The sequence below is a fragment of the Myxine glutinosa genome, chromosome 13 (assembly GCF_964187855.1).
Source record: "Myxine glutinosa chromosome 13, kmMyxGlut1.1, whole genome shotgun sequence".
NCBI lineage: Eukaryota > Metazoa > Chordata > Myxini > Myxiniformes > Myxinidae > Myxine > Myxine glutinosa.
This window is the reverse complement of record NC_136273.1, coordinates 58,220,642-58,239,248: the sequence shown is the minus strand read 5'-3', so window position 1 is coordinate 58,239,248 and position 18,607 is coordinate 58,220,642. Positions and strand designations below refer to the sequence as shown.

The following is an 18,607-nucleotide window of genomic DNA, read 5'->3' as shown; positions in this document are numbered from 1 at the left end:
ATTCCTGCAGGGCCTTTATGGTGCGGGGACGCGGGAACGTGGTGATGGCCTCGACCTTGGTTGGCAGCGGCACGGCCCCGTTCTTGGTGATGTGGTGGCCCAAAAAATCAACGGCCATCGTGCCGAAGTGGCATTTGGCCGGGTTGACGATGAGGCCGTGCTCGCTGAGGCGCCCGAACAGTGTTCGGAGGTGGAGGAGGTGCTCGGCCCGCGACGTGCTGGCGACGAGGATGTCGTCCAGGTAAACGAAAAGGAACGGCAGGTCACGCAGCACGCCGTCCATCAAGCGCTGGAACGCCTGAGCCGCGTTCTTGAGACCAAACGGCATCCGCAAGAATTCGAATAAGCCGAACGGCGTGATGACTGCCGTTTTAGGGACGTCGGCTACCCTGACAGGTACCTGGTGATATCCCCGTATGAGATCAATTTTCGAAAAAATGACCCGTCCCGCCAGACGGGTGGAGAAGTCTTGGATATGCGGGATCGGGTACCTGTCGGGGGTGGTAGCGTCATTGAGACGGCGGTAGTCACCACACGGGCGCCATCCACCCCCCGGCTTTGGCACGATGTGCAGTGGCGAGGCCCACGCGCTATCGGAGCGCCGCATGATGCCGAGGTGCTCCAACGCGTCGAATTCGGCCTTCGCCACGGCGAGCTTGGCTGGGTCGAGGCGGCGGGCCCTGGCGTAGACCGGCGGGCCCATGGTTGGTATGTGGTGCTCGATCCCATGCCGTACTGCGACGGCCGAAAACGTCGGCCGCGTGAGGGCCGGGAACTCCGTGAGCAGGCGAGCAAACTCGTTCGCCGCCGGGACGGCGCATGCCAGCTCGGTCGGCGCGGAGCTCCTCAATGTGCATACCAGGGAGCTGAAGGTTTCGGCGTTGATTAATCGACGCCGTTGGACGTCCACCAGCAGTCCGTGTGCGCAGAGGAAGTCGGCGCCTAGCAGAGCCATGGGCACGTTTGCGGTTACAAACGTCCAAGCAAAGCGTTGGCCGCCGAAGCAGAGGGTGACGTTGCGCGGGCCGAAGGTGCGGATGGTCGATCCGTTGGCCGCAACCAAGGAGGGGCCGCAAACCGCGGATTGCCTGTCCTGGTCAGAGGCGGGTATGACACTCAGTTGGGCGCCGGTGTCGCACAGGAAGCGCCGTCCGGACGCTTTATCCGTGATGAACAGTAAGTTGCCCGTGTGGCCGGCGCTCATGGCTGGTAATGAACGCCGGCCCGGCCGTTTCCCGGCCTGCCGAAGGTGCACGGGGGTCGGCATGTCCGGGCCTTCTGTCCGAACCTGGCATGATAGTAACACCACGCTTGGTCAGGTGGAGGCCCCGGTCGTCGTGCTGGAGGTGGTCGGCTCGGTGTAGCGGCCGCCAATTGCGTCGGCGGTTCGGTCGTCGACCGTGCCGGGTGCTCGGGCGCCATGGGTGTTGCGTCGGACGGCGGTGGGTCCCATGTCGCCGCTGCGATGCGCTGTCCTGCGGCGGAGATCTTGTCGGCTTCTCTGGCAAGGGCCCGGGGATCTGTGATCGTCGTGCTTGCCAGGGCGAGGCGTACCGGGTTAGGCAGCTGACGGAGGAACAGCTCCCAGAACAGGAATGCCGGAGAGTGCTCGCCGAGCAGTGAAAGCATGTAGTCCATTCGCTCGGAAGGGCGCATGTCGCCGAGCTCGGGCAGGTCGAGCAGGCGCCGTGCGCGTTCCGCCGATGGGAGGACGAAAGCGTCGAGGAGAAGCTTCTTAATCGCGCCGTATTTGTCAGCGGCTGGCGGGCTCTCGAGGAGGCTCAGGGCGCGGGCCGCGGTGGCCGAACCGAGCGCTGCTACCACATGGTGGAAGCGGGTGTCGTCGGCCGTGATGCCTCGCAGGGCGAACAGGGAATCCGCCTGTGCGAACCAAACCGCCGCGTGAGCCTCCCAGAAGGTAGGCAGTTTAAGGGCGACTGCCGTGTCCATGTCGGTAGGTCACCAATGAAGGAGCTGGGGCTCCCACGTCGATCGGAAGAATGGACGCGACAAAAAGCTGGAATTCATCCGAGTTGCTTTAATCAAACCAAACACTCAGGCACTCTGAAAAGCCCGTTTATCGGGCAGCAATATATATACATATTATCCCGGAGCGTTTGCCCAGGAAAGGCGAGAGGGGGCGTGGCCCAGCGTCCCGACCGCGGCCTGGCAAGTTGAGCGCGGGCCTGCCCGGGCGTCCTGGACGAGCCCGGCATGGTGATCGCTCCGCGTCCTTGATAGGTGCAAGGCGATTGTGAAAACCCAGCGGTAGCCGCTACAGTACTAGTACTATTTGACAATAATAAAACGAACGTATAATACCCGCCCTGGTCCAAGCAGGCCTGGGCTTGGTGAAAGGTAAACTAATGCTAAAGCAGTAGGGCAGGCAGGTATGCTACAAGACCATTACCAAAAACTACATCAAACATGCGTGCAGCAAGGTGTGGTATTTATATGCAGCATCATGTGGTATTTATATGCAGCATGGTGTGGTATTTCTATGCAGCATGGTGTGGTATTTCTATGCAGCATGATGTGGTATTTCTATGCAGCATGGTGTGGTATTGCTATGCAGCATGATGTGGTATTGCTATGCAGCATGGTGTGGTATTTCTATGCAGCATGATGTGGTATTTCTATGCAGCATGGTGTGGTATTTCTATGCAGCATGGTGTGGTATTTCTATGCAGCATGGTGTGGTATTTCTATGCAGCATGGTGTGGTATTTCTATGCAGCAAGGTGTGGTATTTCTATGCAGCAAAATGTGGTATTTCTATGCAGCATGGTGTGGTATTTATATGCAGCATGGTGTGGTATTTATATGCAGCAAGGTGTGGTATTTTTATGCAGCAAGGTGTGGTATTTATATGCAGCAAGGTGTGGTATTTCTATGCAGCAAGGTGTGGTATTTATATGCAGCATGGAGTGGTATTTATATGCAGCAAGGTGTGGTATTTCTATGCAGCATGGTGTGGTATTTCTATGCAGCATGGTGTGATATTTATATGCAGCATGATGTGGTATTTATATGCAGCATGGTGTGGTATTTATATGCAGCATGGTGTGGTATTTCGATGCAGCATGATGTGGTATTTATATGCAACAAGGTGTGGTATTTCTATGCAGCATGGTGTGGTATTTCTATGCAGCATGATGTGGTATTTCTATGCAGCATGGTGTGGTATTTCTATGCAGCATGGTGTGGTATTTCTATGCAGCATGGTGTGGTATTTCTATGCAGCATGGTGTGGTATTTCTATGCAGCATGGTGTGGTATTTATATGTAGCATGGTGTGGTATTTCTATGCAGCATGGTGTGGTATTTCTATGCAGCATGGTGTGGTATTTATATGCAGCATGGTGTGGCATTTATATGCAGCATGGTGTGGTATTTATATGCAGCATGGTGTGGTATTTATATGCAGCATGGTGTGGTATTTATATGCAGCATGTTGTGGTATTTATATGCAGCATGGTGTGGTATTTATATGCAGCATGGTGTGGTATGTATATGCAGCAATGTGTGGTATTTCTATGCAGCAAGGTGTGATATTTCTATGCAGCATGGTATGGTATTTATATGCAGGGTGGTGTGGTATTTATATGCAGCAAGGTGTGGTATTTATATGCAGCATGGTGTGGTATTTATATGCAGCATGGTGTGGTATTTATATGCAGCAAGGTGTGGTATTTCTATGCAGCATGGTGTGGTATTTATATGCAGCATGGTGTGGTATTTATATGCAGCAAGGTGTGGTATTTCTATGCAGCAAGGTGTGCTATTTCTATGCAGCAAGGTTTGGGATTTATATGCAGCAAGGTGTGGTATTTCTATGCAGCAAGGTGTGGTATTTATATGCAGCAAGGTGTGGTATTTCTATGCAGCATGGTGTGGTATTTCTATGCAGCATGGTGTGGTATGTATATGCAGCATGGTGTGGTATTTATATGCAGCATGGTGTGGTATTTCTATGCAGCATGATATGGTATTTCTATGCAGCAAGGTGTGGTATTTCTATGCAGCATGGTGTGGTATTTCTATGCAGCATGATGTGGTATTTCTATGCAGCATGGTGTGGTATTTCTATGCAGCATGGTGTGGTATTTCTATGCAGCATGGTGTGGTATTTCTATGCAGCATGGTGTGGTATTTCTATGCAGCATGGTGTGGTATTTCTATGCAGCATGGTGTGGTATTTCTATGCAGCATGGTGTGGTATTTCTATGCAGCATGGTGTGGTATTTATATGCAGCATGGTGTGGTATTTCTATGCAGCATGGTGTGGTAATTATATGTAGCATGGTGTGGTAATTATATGTAGCATGGTGTGGTATTTTTCTGCAGCATGGTGTGGTATTTATATGCAGCATTTTGTGGTATTTATATGCAGCATGGTGTGGTATTTATATGCAGCATGGCGTGGCATTTATATGCAGCATGGTGTGGTATTTATATGCAGCATGGTGTGGTATTTATAATAATTTATATGTAGCATGGTGTGGTCGTTATATGCAGCATGGTGTGGTATTTATATGTAGCATGGTGTGGTAGTTATATGCAGCATGGTGTGGTATTTATATGCAGCATGGTGTGGTATTTATATGCAGCAAGGTGTGGTATTTCTATGCAGCATGGTGTGGTATTTCTATGCAGCAAGGTGTGGTATTTATATGCAGCAAGGTGTGGTATTTCTATTCAGCATGGTGTGGTATTTATATGCAGCATGGTGTGGTATTTATATGCAGCATGGTGTGGTATTTATATGCAGCAAGGTGTGGTATTTATATGCAGCATGGTGTGGTATTTATATGCAGCATGGTGTGGTATTTCTATGCAGCAAGGTGTGGTATTTATATGCAGCATGGTGTGGTATTTATATGCAGCAAGGTGTGGTATTTCTATGCAGCATGGTGTGGTATTTCTACGCAGCATGGTGTGGTATTTATATGCAGCAAGGTGTGGTATTTCTCTGCAGCATGGTGTGGTATTTCTATGCAGCAAGGTGTGGTATTTCTATGCAGCATGGTGTGGTATTTATATGCAGCATGGTGTGGTATTTATATGCAGCAAGGTGTGGCATTTATATGCAGCAAGGTGTCGTATTTATATGCAGCAAGGTGTGGTATTTATATGCAGCAAGGTGTGGTATTTATATGCAGCATGGTGTGGTGTTTATATGCAGCAAGGTGTGGTATTTAAATGCAGCAAGGTGTGGTATTTATATGCAGCAAGGTGTGGTATTTTTATGGCCTAGAGACAAGAGCTGATGAGACAGAGCAGCAGAGGAAGGCAAGGAAGTTAAAGAACTCACTTGACACGTGATCTTGGCCGTCGCTGATTGGGACATAACACTGTGAGATATCTCGATTTGTAATTAAATCACAAACGTCCAACAGTTACACCCCTCCATCTCTTGCGCCAATGGGTGATCTCCATGTTGCCGAGTGCATATTAAACCTCATTATACAAGATAAGAGATCTACGGAGCAACACCGTAACACGGATTTATTTACTGTGAGAGATGTCCGTAAAGTTAGCACCCTTTACCCTTAACCTTTACCCGATTTAAAGTCAGGGTTGTATCATTACAAAAATGGGGAGTGTGGTTGATTTCTTTGTACAAAAGGCAGATCCGAATGCGTAAATAGGGTAAATTATGGACTATAGTAATCCGATAATGGTTGGAATCCTATAAAGGCCTGAGAAACATAATGTAAGACGCGAACGAATAGGGCAATGGTTCGAATACAGTAATGGTTTGAATCCGGCAAAATAAAATCGAATCCGGTAAACGTTTGAATTGGTTAATGGTTTAAATCTGGTAAAGGTTTGAATCGGGTAAAGATTCGGATCCAGTAGTGGACTGAATCGTTAATGGCTTGAGAAACAGAACGGCAGCAACAACAACAACAGGCACGACAACAACTATCACAACCCGCCCCTCATTGATACCTTTACCCTATTCAAAACTTCACCAGATTCAAACCTTTACCAAACCTTTACCAAACTTTACCCGCCCTTGGAGGCCATGTCTGGTAAATATATGATACTTGAGAACAGCTAAAGGTATTTCAATCAAACTTGTTTATTTTAGGGCAGTCAAAGAGGGCATCTACCCATTGTCATGGGCAGGGACCACACGGTGGCATATTGGCGACGCATTTGCATTGCTCTAGTTTTTTGTAAAATGTGAAATTGCTTTCTGTCTGCATTCACTGGTTATGGTACTGTAGCTGTAAAGATTCTGCCTTTTCAAGGAATCACAATCCTATGGTTAGCTGGAGAAAAAAAACCAAAAAAAACCCCACCTTTCGAGGCCATTTTTCCCCGCAAGCGGGGGTTGGCCTTTTTTGGGGACCGTGGTTGTTGTTTTTTTTTTTTTTTGGTCCCACTTTTTGATGCAATGTTTTATGGCTGGATGCGCTTCCTGCCACCAACCCTTTTTGTCGCCTTTTTACGACAAGCAGGGAATTACCAGTGAACTGATACTCAATTTGCCGACCTCGGAAGGATGACAGGCTGAGTCAATCCCCCTGGCATTAATTCAGCGATCGACCGGGATTCGAACCCAGGATCCTAGGATCCTAAGCTGGCACCCTAACCGCTAGCCCAACACCAGGCTCAAGGTTAGCTGGAGACTGACAGTGAAATCCCCGTTAGTCATATATTTCCAGTATATAAAAAAAATGTATCTGGCAAAGATAGTACAATATATTATAATGCATCTGTCGATATATTTTAAGTCTGTAATCCAATTTGAACAATCTCTGTATAGTATTGTTTATCAGGTGTGGTACGGTAAAAAATATTTCATAAAACGACAGGAACTTCAGGTTGAGTGATGTATTCTTTTTTTGAAAAGCGAAATAAATAATTTCACAAGGATGTACGTTTAAAAAGTAGTTGGGCGAGGAAATCAGAACAGTCGACAACACGTTCATATCTACATATGCATACATGTATGTATGTATATATGTATAATATATGAAGAAGAAAGTTTGTTTGTGTGTGTTTGTGTATTATGCATTCGGACCCTGCAGGAATCGTGATTAAAGATTTTCAATGGTTTTCAGAAAAAAAAAATGCATTTGAGTTCCCCTGTAACCCACCGCATCACCAACATTGGCATCCATCTGCTTTTGAAGAGGTCCAGCAGCTTCAATATTTGTCGATGTCCATCCTTCCGTCAAAAAAGAAGAAGAAGAACCTTTCTCAATCACTCTGTTTACTTCTGAATGGTAATTATAATGGGTTCTAAAGGGTAATTTTAATAGGTTATAAAGGGTTGTTAAGGGTAATTCAAGAAAAAACTATTTATAATGAGATAAAATAAATGTAAAGAAATCCAAGGCCTCTCACTGCAGACTCAATCACAGAGGGAAAGGGGACAAAACCAGGGACTCAAGGCTGGTGGTAACGCGGGGGGGGGGGGGAATTGTGGGGAGAGGGAGGGAGGATGGGTGAGGAGCAGCCATGAGCAGGTGATGAGGAGGGTTGAGGTGATGGGTTGAAAAATGGGCACGATGATGGACGGGCAGCAAGAACCAAGCAGCAAACGAGGTACATGCTTCCTCAGACCACGATGCTCCCTCCACAGCTCTCATCAGAGCGCGACCCTCAAACACTCTCTCTTGCACACTACCGATTCTCCTCAGACCTCTTCAGTCTCTCCTCAGAATAGCGTGATCCCAAGCTCACCAAACCCATGCGATACAGGCTCCTGCACTCCACTCTCTGGACAACCCTCTGCCCCTTGAGGACCTGGCTCCACCCCCTTCAGGAGACGATCATAACCCCGCCCTTGGAGGCATTCATAGCTCTGCCCCTCTTTCTTGCACTGTCTTCTGGCACCCTCGGTAGATGTTTACGGGAAGGCCCATACACACCTTTCATTATCTTAGTCCTTCACTATTTATTACAATGCAACACTCTACGTGTGGTACACATTCAAACAAAAAATCCTGGACCATACAACTATCCACACATCTATCTGTTCTATGGCAATCTCTCACCCCCCCCCCCCCCCACAAAAGTAGTAACTGTACGTATATATATATATATCCAGACTTTTTTTTTTTTTTTTTTGGTATACTGAATCGAGGCTCGTGAAAGAGCTAACATTTATTTCACTAACAAAACAACCAGACAAACAAAATATACAAAAAGAGGGAGCGGAAGACAAGATGGGGAGAGAAGGGGAAGCACACAACCACAACATTTGAGAGCAGGGAGAAGTGTGGGAGGGAGAGGGCTTGGGGGGAGGAGGTGTGGGAAGGGGGGGGAGAGGTATAAAACACAAGGGGACCGAAATTAGCGGGGGTAGAAAAGATCAAGGTTTTGGATGGGGGAGGATAAGAGATGGTGGTGAACAGCTGTTTTAAAGACCTGGAGGGTGGAGTGGGATTGAAGAGAGTGAGGGAGTTTGTTCCAGAGGCGGGAGAAAAGAGGAATGAAGGAGTGAAGGTGAGCAGAAAGTCTTGATTTTGGCAGTTTAACCATTAGAGGGTTGCAGGCAGATCTTGTGCGACCTGTAGGAATATTTGGGGGACAGAGCTGTGGAAGTACTGTACTGCATTAATATACTGTATGGCATGGTATTAAATGTACTGTATGGCATTAATCAAAACCAATATGGAAGTAGAGATCTTGACATCATATTGATCGTTGGAATTGGAAAACGAAGCAGATAGACGATTTCGTAAATGAATGTCAGGAATTTGCACGAACGTGGTAATCTCTTGTTCACCTGGTCACAGCCCCGGGCTAGAGCACCCTCCTATTGTGAGGCAAATGCAACTCCCAGCAGGGGGGGGGAGCGAACCGGCTCCAATGAGGCGAGCGTGGATGACCTCGGGGCATTTGCGGAGAAGGGATTAGCGCGACGATGCCCATAAAGTCAGAAACATACTTTGAGTCAGGAGCACTTGCCACGATAACCCCTGCCCGACGGAACGAATGAGCACGCAATGGGAAACAGAAAACAGGAGAGCACCGGTGAACGAAGAAGAACCAACGACTTGAATTACTAGATTCGTTATAGTATTGTAGTTCTTTAATATATTGAAACAAGTGAATTATTAGTTAATAAATCCTTACTTTGTAAAAAACTGTCTCAGTCATCGGCGTCTTGTAGATTGTCCGTTATTCCCGGACAACTTGGTGGCCCATACGGGGATCAAGTGGACATCGCCAAGGTAAGCATGGCTTCTTGTGGATTGTCCATTATGATATACGAACCTGTGTATAGTTATTTTGTATGTATATGGAGAAAGTGGTGTTTGGGCTTCTCCATGCACTATTGGTGCAGGAGAGCCCTCAGAAGGAAGATATAGATGAGACCTTTTGGCTCCGGTGATGTGCTCGCGACACAGAGATCCATTTGAGTTGGTCTAGGGTGCTGGGTAGTGGATCACAAAGAACCATTGCTGAGCTGGTACTCCCGGGTGCTGTGGCTACTACCCAAAGAACCATTTTTTTGTATGATTAAGATGTAACGATCTTAACGATCGTCCGAGGTAACGTCCTACAAAATGTCTGCTCGTTCTTTTTCCTTTGAGTCGTAATCCTGTTGAAATCTCATTTACAAAAGCGGAGGGTTAGTACGCCGGGGAATGATCGAGGTCCTTGATGGCAAATCAGGAATAGTGAATAAGCGGACAAAGTCACGGATGGAACGTTTTAAACGATTGTAGCTATTATTCGTGTTTTTTCTCATGATTTCTGTAAAATACGTATTTTTCCTGCGCTGTGTAATTCTTCTGACACGCGCCACTGATGTGCGCGAAGCGAACGAATGTCTGCCTGCATTCGCCTGTGTGATTGAGACTGCGTCTTTGCGAAGATTAGTGCATAGTCACGCGAATACGCTGGTTATTAAGGGCCTTGCTGTGAACTGGGAGCGGATGGCCCGTGAGTGCACCATGAGACCATCTGCTTCCAAGTCATGTAAGGCCGGTACACTCGTTTACACACCCGTACACGTGTAAAGTAGTTTGCACTTGTTTTTTTTGCACTTGCTCAAAGCACGCGACTTGCTCGGCGTGCGACAGGGAGCCGGGAAATGGAGTTATATTTATATATATATATATTTTACCTCATTCCAATTTATGGTATTGCGACAAAACGGCTTATATCTTTGGAACGACTGGTCGGATTTAGACAAATTAAACGGAATTGTGTAGGACGAAAGCCGTGGGTCCAAAGTAAGAAAGAAAAAAAAAAAAAAAAAAAAAAAGGGTGGAGGAGAGGAAAAATTTTCGCCAATTTTTTCCCGCCATTTTTATAACACCTAAATAATTAAAAAAATCGTTCGATCAACATATAAATTAATGACAGACAACGCCATCTCATGCCGGTCCAGAATTAATATGAAAGATGGCGATCGAATGAAAATTAAGGATTTTTTGAAATTGTTGTTGACTTTGGCCTATGTTGAATAAATAGTTGTTGGGTCATGTTTGTTGAGTATGAGAAAATTGGTGCAGGATTCGTGGAATGTTCAAGGCCCGACATGATCATTGGAAAATTTACAGTAAATTGCGAAATTGTTGGTTGATTGGTTGGAAATGTGTACTGTTCTTGTTTGTTGAGTATGAGAGATAATTACAGGAAATGTGTACTGTTCTTGTTTGTTGAGTATGAGAGATAATTACAGGAAATGTGTACTGTTCTTGTTTGGTGATTATGAGAGATAATTACAGGAAATGTGTACTGTTCTTGTTTGTTGAGTATGAGAGATAATTACAGGAAATGTGTACTGTTCTTGTTTGGTGAGTATGAGAGATAATTACAGGAAATGTGTACTGTTCTTGTTTGGTGATTATGAGAGATAATTACAGGAAATGTGTACTGTTCTTGTTTGGTGATTATGAGAGATAATTACAGGAAATGTGTACTGTTCTTGTTTGTTGAGTATGAGAGATAATTACAGGAAATGTGTACTATTCTTGTTGTGATTATGAGAGATAATTACAGGAAATGTGTACTGTTCTTGTTGGTTGATTTATGAGAGATAATTACAGGAAATGTGTACTGTTCTTGTTTGTTGAGTATGAGAGATAATTACAGGAAATGTGTACTGTTCTTGTTGTGATTATGAGAGATAATTACAGGAAATGTGTACTGTTCTTGTTGTGATTATGAGAGATAATTACAGGAAATGTGTACTGTTCTTGTTGTGATTATGAGAGATAATTACAGGAAATGTGTACTGTTCTTGTTGTGATTATGAGAGATAATTACAGGAAATGTGTACTGTTCTTGTTGTGATTATGAGAGATAATTACAGGAAATGTGTACTGTTCTTGTTGGTTGATTATGAGAGATAATTACAGGAAATGTGTACTGTTCTTGTCTGTTGAGTATGAGAGATAATTACAGGAAATGTGTACTGTTCTTGTTTGTTGAGTATGAGAGATAATTACAGGAAATGTGTACTGTTCTTGTTTGGTGATTATGAGAGATAATTACAGGAAATGTGTACTGTTCTTGTTTGTTGAGTATGAGAGATAATTACAGGAAATGTGTACTGTTCTTGTTTGTTGAGTATGAGAGATAATTACAGGAAATGTGTACTGTTCTTGTTTGGTGATTATGAGAGATAATTACAGGAAATGTGTACTGTTCTTGTTTGTTGAGTATGAGAGATAATTACAGGAAATGTGTACTGTTCTTGTTGTGATTATGATAGATAATTACAGGAAATGTGTACTGTTCTTGTTTGGTGAGTATGAGAGATAATTACAGGAAATGTGTACTGTTCTTGTTTGTTGAGTATGAGAGATAATTACAGGAAATGTGTACTGTTCTTGTTTGGTGATTATGAGAGATAATTACAGGAAATGTGTACTGTTCTTGTTTGTTGAGTATGAGAGATAATTACAGGAAATGTGTACTGTTCTTGTTTGTTGAGTATGAGAGATAATTACAGGAAATGTGTACTGTTCTTGTTTGTTGAGTATGAGAGATAATTGCAGGAAATGTGTACTGTTCTTGTTGTGATTATGAGAGATAATTACAGGAAATGTGTACTGTTCTTGTTTGGTGAGTATGAGAGATAATTACAGGAAATGTGTACTGTTCTTGTTTGTTGAGTATGAGAGATAATTACAGGAAATGTGTACTGTTCTTGTTGGTTGATTATGAGAGATAATTACAGGAAATGTGTACTGTTCTTGTTTGGTGAGTATGAGAGATAATTACAGGAAATGTGTACTGTTCTTGTTTGGTGATTATGAGAGATAATTACAGGAAATGTGTACTGTTCTTGTTTGTTGAGTATGAGAGATAATTACAGGAAATGTGTACTGTTCTTGTTTGTTGAGTATGAGCGATAATTACAGGAAATGTGTACTGTTCTTGTTTGTTGAGTATGAGAGATAATTACAGGAAATGTGTACTGCTCTTGTTGTGATTATGAGAGATAATTACAGGAAATGTGTACTGTTCTTGTTTGGTGAGTATGAGAGATAATTACAGGAAATGTGTACTGTTCTTGTTTGGTGATTATGAGAGATAATTACAGGAAATGTGTACTGTTCTTGTTTGGTGATTATGAGAAATAATTACAGGAAATGTGTACTGTTCTTGTTTGGTGATTATGAGAGATAATTACAGGAAATGTGTACTGTTCTTGTTGGTTGAGTATGAGAGATAATTACAGGAAATGTGTACTGTTCTTGTTTGGTGATTATGAGAGATAATTACAGGAAATGTGTACTGTTCTTGTTTGTTGAGTATGAGAGATAATTACAGGAAATGTGTACTGTTCTTGTTTGTTGAGTATGAGAGATAATTACAGGAAATGTGTACTGTTCTTGTTTGTTGAGTATGAGAGATAATTACAGGAAATGTGTACTGTTCTTGTTGTGATTATGAGAGATAATTACAGGAAATGTGTACTGTTCTTGTTTGGTGAGTATGAGAGATAATTACAGGAAATGTGTACTGTTCTTGTTTGGTGATTATGAGAGATAATTACAGGAAATGTGTACTGTTCTTGTTTGGTGATTATGAGAAATAATTACAGGAAATGTGTACTGTTCTTGTTTGGTGATTATGAGAGATAATTACAGGAAATGTGTACTGTTCTTGTTGGTTGATTATGAGAGATAATTACAGGAAATGTGTACTGTTCTTGTTTGGTGATTATGAGAGATAATTACAGGAAATGTGTACTGTTCTTGTTTGTTGGGTTTTGCTGACGTTTCCACAACGTTGTTTCAACGTTTTTCACATTAGTTTCCTACAACATTGAAATAATGTTGTTGTAAAACGTTTCCACAACGTCGCTACAACGTTTCACTTTCGTTGTTGCAACGTTTTGCTCCAACGTTTTGGGAACATTCAAATGTTGGGTTTTGCTAACGTTTCCACAACGTCGCCACAACGTTTCACTTTCGTTGTTGCAACGTTTTGCTCCAACGTTTTGGGAACATTCAAATGTTGGGTTTTGCTGACGTTTCCACAACGTCGCTACAACGTTTCACTTTCGTTGTTGCAACGTTTTGCTCCAACGTTTTGGGGACACTCAAATGTTAAGTAAATCGGATAAGAATTCACGAGTTATTTAATTATTAGCGATTAATGAAGTACTTATTTAATTAATTACATTTCTTATTACATTACAGTAATTACATTGCAGTAATTACCTGAGGTAATTACAGTAATTACAGTTCCAGTAATTACAGTAATTACAGTAATCATTACAGTAATTGCAGTAATCTTATTACAGTAATTACATTACATTAACTCAGGCACCTTTTGAGTAAGGAAGCTGATATTTGGACATGACACTGACCAAGTGATGTGGCTGTCAAGGAAAATTTTGATTTATTGATTAATCATTTAATAAATTAACTCGTTGATTTATAAATGACTTATTTAATTACAATTCCTCAGAGATACATCTTCGGATGAGATACTTGCAGATTGGTTATGCTATGAGCCAATTGATTAAGGAAAATATTTTGTGATGGCCATATTGGCAATTTCGTGGCCATATTCGTGGCAACTCAGTTAGTGCCACTGCACCTTTAAAATGCATCCCTGCGTTCATTTTTCGATCGATTGAGTTGAAATTTTGAACAATCGGATCTGGACTGTCGTTATTAACGACTCTAGCACGCACCCGTCCAATCACGATGGAGCGGTATGGTCCCCGGATTATCACTGCCCGCAGTTTTAATTAGTTTTACTTTTTCTCTTGGTCATATAATTTGGAAGACATGCATGTCATGATATAGGAAATGTTTGTTTTGTTGAACGGAATAAATGTTGTTTATTTGTGTGGGTGTGTATTTTTTGTGTATTTTGGATATATTTTCACGACTAATTCCAGTTAACATCCTGCAAAATTTGCTCGTTTGCTGGCCGAGTCGAAATTGCGTTGAGTTCCTATGGCATGCGCCATTAAAAGCGCTGTGTAATGGTTGAGCTCCCTTTATTTCGTTTTGGTCATGCGGATGAGCAGACAAAGTGACGAATGCTGCGGCTGGAGCAGTAGAAGCGATGTTTTTAATTGAAACGATGTAATGAGTAATTAAAAGTGGGAGGGGGCAACACCACGCATACCTCTTTTAAGGTGTGTATAAACCCTGGAATAAACGTGGGAGGGGGCAACACCACGCATACCTCTTTTAAGGTGTGTATAAACCCTGGAATATTTCAGCAATCAATACAATGCTGAAACTATGTAAGTTAATTTAATGAGTAATTTAATGAGTAATTTAATGAGTAATTTAATGAGTAATTTAATGAGTAATTTAATGAGTAATTTAATAAGTAATTTAATGAGTAATTTAATGAGTAATTTAATGAGTAATTTAATGAGTAATTTAATGAGGAATTTAATGAGGAATTAAAAGTGGGAGGGGGCAACACCACGCATACCTCTTTTAAGGTGTGTATAAACCCTGGAATATTTCAGCAATCAATACGATGCTGAAATGATGTAATTTACTGTGTAAGAGGGTCGACCTTGGGTTTGTTTGGGTTTTGTTGTTTATTTTTGTGGGTGTGTATTTTTGTGTATTTTGTATATATTTTCACGGCTAATTCCAGTTAACATCCTGCAAAATTTGCTCGTTTTTCTGGCCGAGTCGAAATTGCGTTGAGTTCCTATGGCATGCGCCATTAAAAGCGCTGTGTAATGGTTGAGCTCCCTTTATTTCGTTTTGGTCACGCGGATGAGCAGACAAAATGACGAATGCTGCGGCTGGAGCAGTGGCAGCGATTTTTTAAATTGTTCAATGATTATTCGATATTGTTACGACTTATTGTCAATAGGTATACTAAGTGGCCATGAGGTAGCCTGTTGCTATGTACAGTTTTATTCTATTGTTGATTATACCACATAGCTGTGGTGATAAAGGAAATGTTCGTTTTAAATAGATGATTATGATAGGACCATGACTATAAAATCATGATGATTATTATAAATGATATCATAGGGTTGAAATGCAGAATGATTGCATGAACTTGGGAAAGAACTTTCAAGCCCTATGGGATAAATTGGGTGTTACAAGCGATGGAGTTTCAAAATTTAGCATGATTGAAGGAATTTTACAGTCTTATTTCAGGAGTTTTACGAAATTTATATTGCCAAGAGATTTTGGGTACTATTAAAAGAAAAAAAAATGATGAGATATTTTTCCCAATGAACTTTAATATCTGCCATCCATTTTGGCTGTCTCACGAATGAAGGATGAGTTGCCTTTAGTGGTTGCAAAGAAAATTTGTGGAGACCAGGCAAAATGGGGAAATATGTCAGATATGACCCAAGGACAGGACGGTGATTCATCAATTGACATGAGGTATGAACCAGAGGTGACGACCGATGAGATTCGATCTCAGTCAATGGATGGACCTGTCCTGACATCATTGGGGAAAGGGCTTATGCAAGGAGTCATCCAAAATGATTAATTTGATTTATTGATGAATATTGATGAATTAATTGAAATTGAATAATTGATTGAATTGTTGATTGATTGAATCTAATTGATTGAATTTAATTGAATAAATTTAACTGGATAAATTGAATTGAATAAATTAAATTGAATATATTGATCGTTTGATTGATGAAAATGCGGTCTCAAGAAAGAAGCTTTGATATCTTTGTGAGATATTATCAATGTGAAGACAACCTTGGAAAATTGAGCAAGGTGGTGAGTTTATATATAGATATATATGTGCGGTTACCATTGTATGATTTCCCCTTCAACAGAGCGGACACCTGAGGATTCACCCATTTCATACTGACCCTCTGGCTCATCTGCAAATACTGATCTGTGAGATTGGATTGTGCAAAAGCCACAGGTGAGGGAGATTCTCTGGAAATCACCGTTTGAACAGGTGGAGAGATCCTTCCTGGAGGTACGAGTGAAGCTTTAGAGGAACAAACTACAACACATCCAACGCTACTTTGATAAAAGGCAGAATGGGAAATGGAGCCTGCAAGAATACACAAAGACAACCAGAGATTCCACAAAAAGGTACTTGTACACATCATATGTACGACCGTTATGGTGCCGAAGCTATAAGGCAGGTCAAGAATTGGTATTTGTGGACAAAGGGACATGATGAGGAGTTTCCAAGAGATGGTACATTTGAGCGAAGTCGATTGGAAAGATTGGAACAAAGATTGAAAGCCAGGAAGAGACAGAATCTAACGGTAGACTGGCTTGCATTCCATCTTTGGGATGGTGAATCCAGACAACGGGAACAGCAAGAACGGATAACGGATCTAGAACTTAAAATAAAAAGGATACAGGATACAGTGGAGGAGACAAATGCACAACTGCCCTCGAAATTAGGAATGAAAGTGACAGTTGTCCCATCTGATTTCCAGTTGTCTCCCCAAAAAGGACGGTACAGAGAATTTTTTCGTGTTTCAGGAGATAACGAGAGATTGCAGTGGCAACTCAGGGATGTAGAGATGCAGCCCAGCAATACAAGTGCACAGGTGCACAGACCAGGCAACGACAGAAACCGGTGTTTCAAGTGTGGACGGATGGGACATTGGAAAAGAGGATGTCCGTATACCAAAAGGAAGACAAGTTCATAGGGTAAACCAAGATCAAGGGTACCAGTGCTGACCGATACCTCAGACAATGATTAGGCCTTCATTGCGACAAATCCCAAATGACGATTGGCCTCAACAAATTAGATTACTGGACAAACATGAATAACTGTCGATGATTCTTGGGTCTGAAAAGTTTTCGGAGCAAGAATTATTCATTTTTTCTTTTGCTTGTAAGCAAATTGATAATTAATTGATCAAATGCCGAAATTGGATCTTTTATGTTGGGCACAAAATTTTAAATTTACAAAGTTTGGAACAATTGCTTTGCAATTTTTTTGGCAAACCAAGTGACAAGAGTCACATCATGATCAGGTGGGAATTTCGGACTATTGTTCCACACGATTGATAGGTCAGTGGTCGACTGACATACAAATGGGTGGGTAGTCAAATTTGGATAAATTATTGTGGGAACTGAAAGGGTAATGTCAATGTGACGTCATAGGGGTTTTCTAAGAATAAACTTTTTGGTCCATTTGTGTATTAGCGCTTATAAAATTGAAGGACAAATTTTGAGAAATTGAAATAAAGTTGACACCCATCGGGATCTGTAAATAAGGGTTCCAACGCAAACAAATACGCATAATGCACGTGTGTGTGGGTATTTTGTGTGTCAATGTTAGTGTTTTTGTGTATCAATCTTACAAGATTGTTGACACCGACAGTGTGCCTTGTCTGTAAAATAGATAGTTCCATGGGGATGGGATCGCATATCGAGAGAATTCGTAAAATAAAAAAAATAGAAATATAATTTGATTATGAAAATTATCACTTTTGACAAGGGAGATGGAGAATAAAGATTTGATTTGCTGAGTTATGAGCAGCTATTCATTAATAGTAAAAATTGGGAGTAATCTTGGGATTCCATTGTGATCGAATTTATATGAGAATCAAAGCTATTTATGGATATGAGCTTCATAAAAATGTGGGAGTACAAAATTAGCCAAATTTTGGAGAGGTCTTACACTGACTTCCCAGAGTACTCTGCTCATGGATTTTTATATATATAAACTTGAATTTTATCAGCATATAAATTGTGCTGTATGTATGGATGTGTTTTAGGCATAGATGATATGGGAAAATAGTAAAGAAAATTTTGCTGGTTTGAACTATTGTGGGTTTTCAGTTCTGGAGTTCAAACAAAGTCACTGGTTAACAGATGAGAAAGGATAGTAAATAAATTATTCGATGCTGGGCAAATTAAGTACGATATTACTAAGACTTATGAGAGCTATTGTTCTTCCTTACAGCAGTGGAAAATTATGAAAAAAAAAATTAGATCCAACATAATGAATCTATAAAAGAATGTGATAGGGATAATATCCTCAATTTGTACTAATTATTTGATTGTGGGTAAAGGAATTTATTTATCGTAGTGGATTGTTAACAGCAGCCTGAAAATGTCCTGAGAGTGTGCATCCATGTAATCAGAAATCCCAGATTTGTTTTTACAAACAACATTTTGGTAGAGGTCTTGTGTGGATGAACACTTCCTTGGTAGATAAAAAACGGTACTGCATGCTGGCAG

General features: G+C 42.0%; 2 protein-coding genes across 2 annotated transcripts in view; both read right to left on the bottom strand.

The window, feature by feature from the left end:
* Window positions 1-7,150, bottom strand: part of LOC137417470 (glutaredoxin-2, mitochondrial) — a 45,151-nt gene extending 38,001 nt beyond the window's left edge. The window contains exon 1 of the mRNA XM_068103390.2: window positions 7,112-7,150. Within this exon, the coding sequence (XP_067959491.2) occupies window positions 7,112-7,135 (24 nt within the window). The 5' untranslated portion in view covers window positions 7,136-7,150. The remainder of the gene's footprint in view (window positions 1-7,111) is intronic.
* The window catches only part of LOC137415943 (mitochondrial adenyl nucleotide antiporter SLC25A25), a 210,929-nt gene that overhangs the window by 94,017 nt on the left and 98,305 nt on the right, over window positions 1-18,607 (bottom strand). The window lies entirely within an intron of this gene.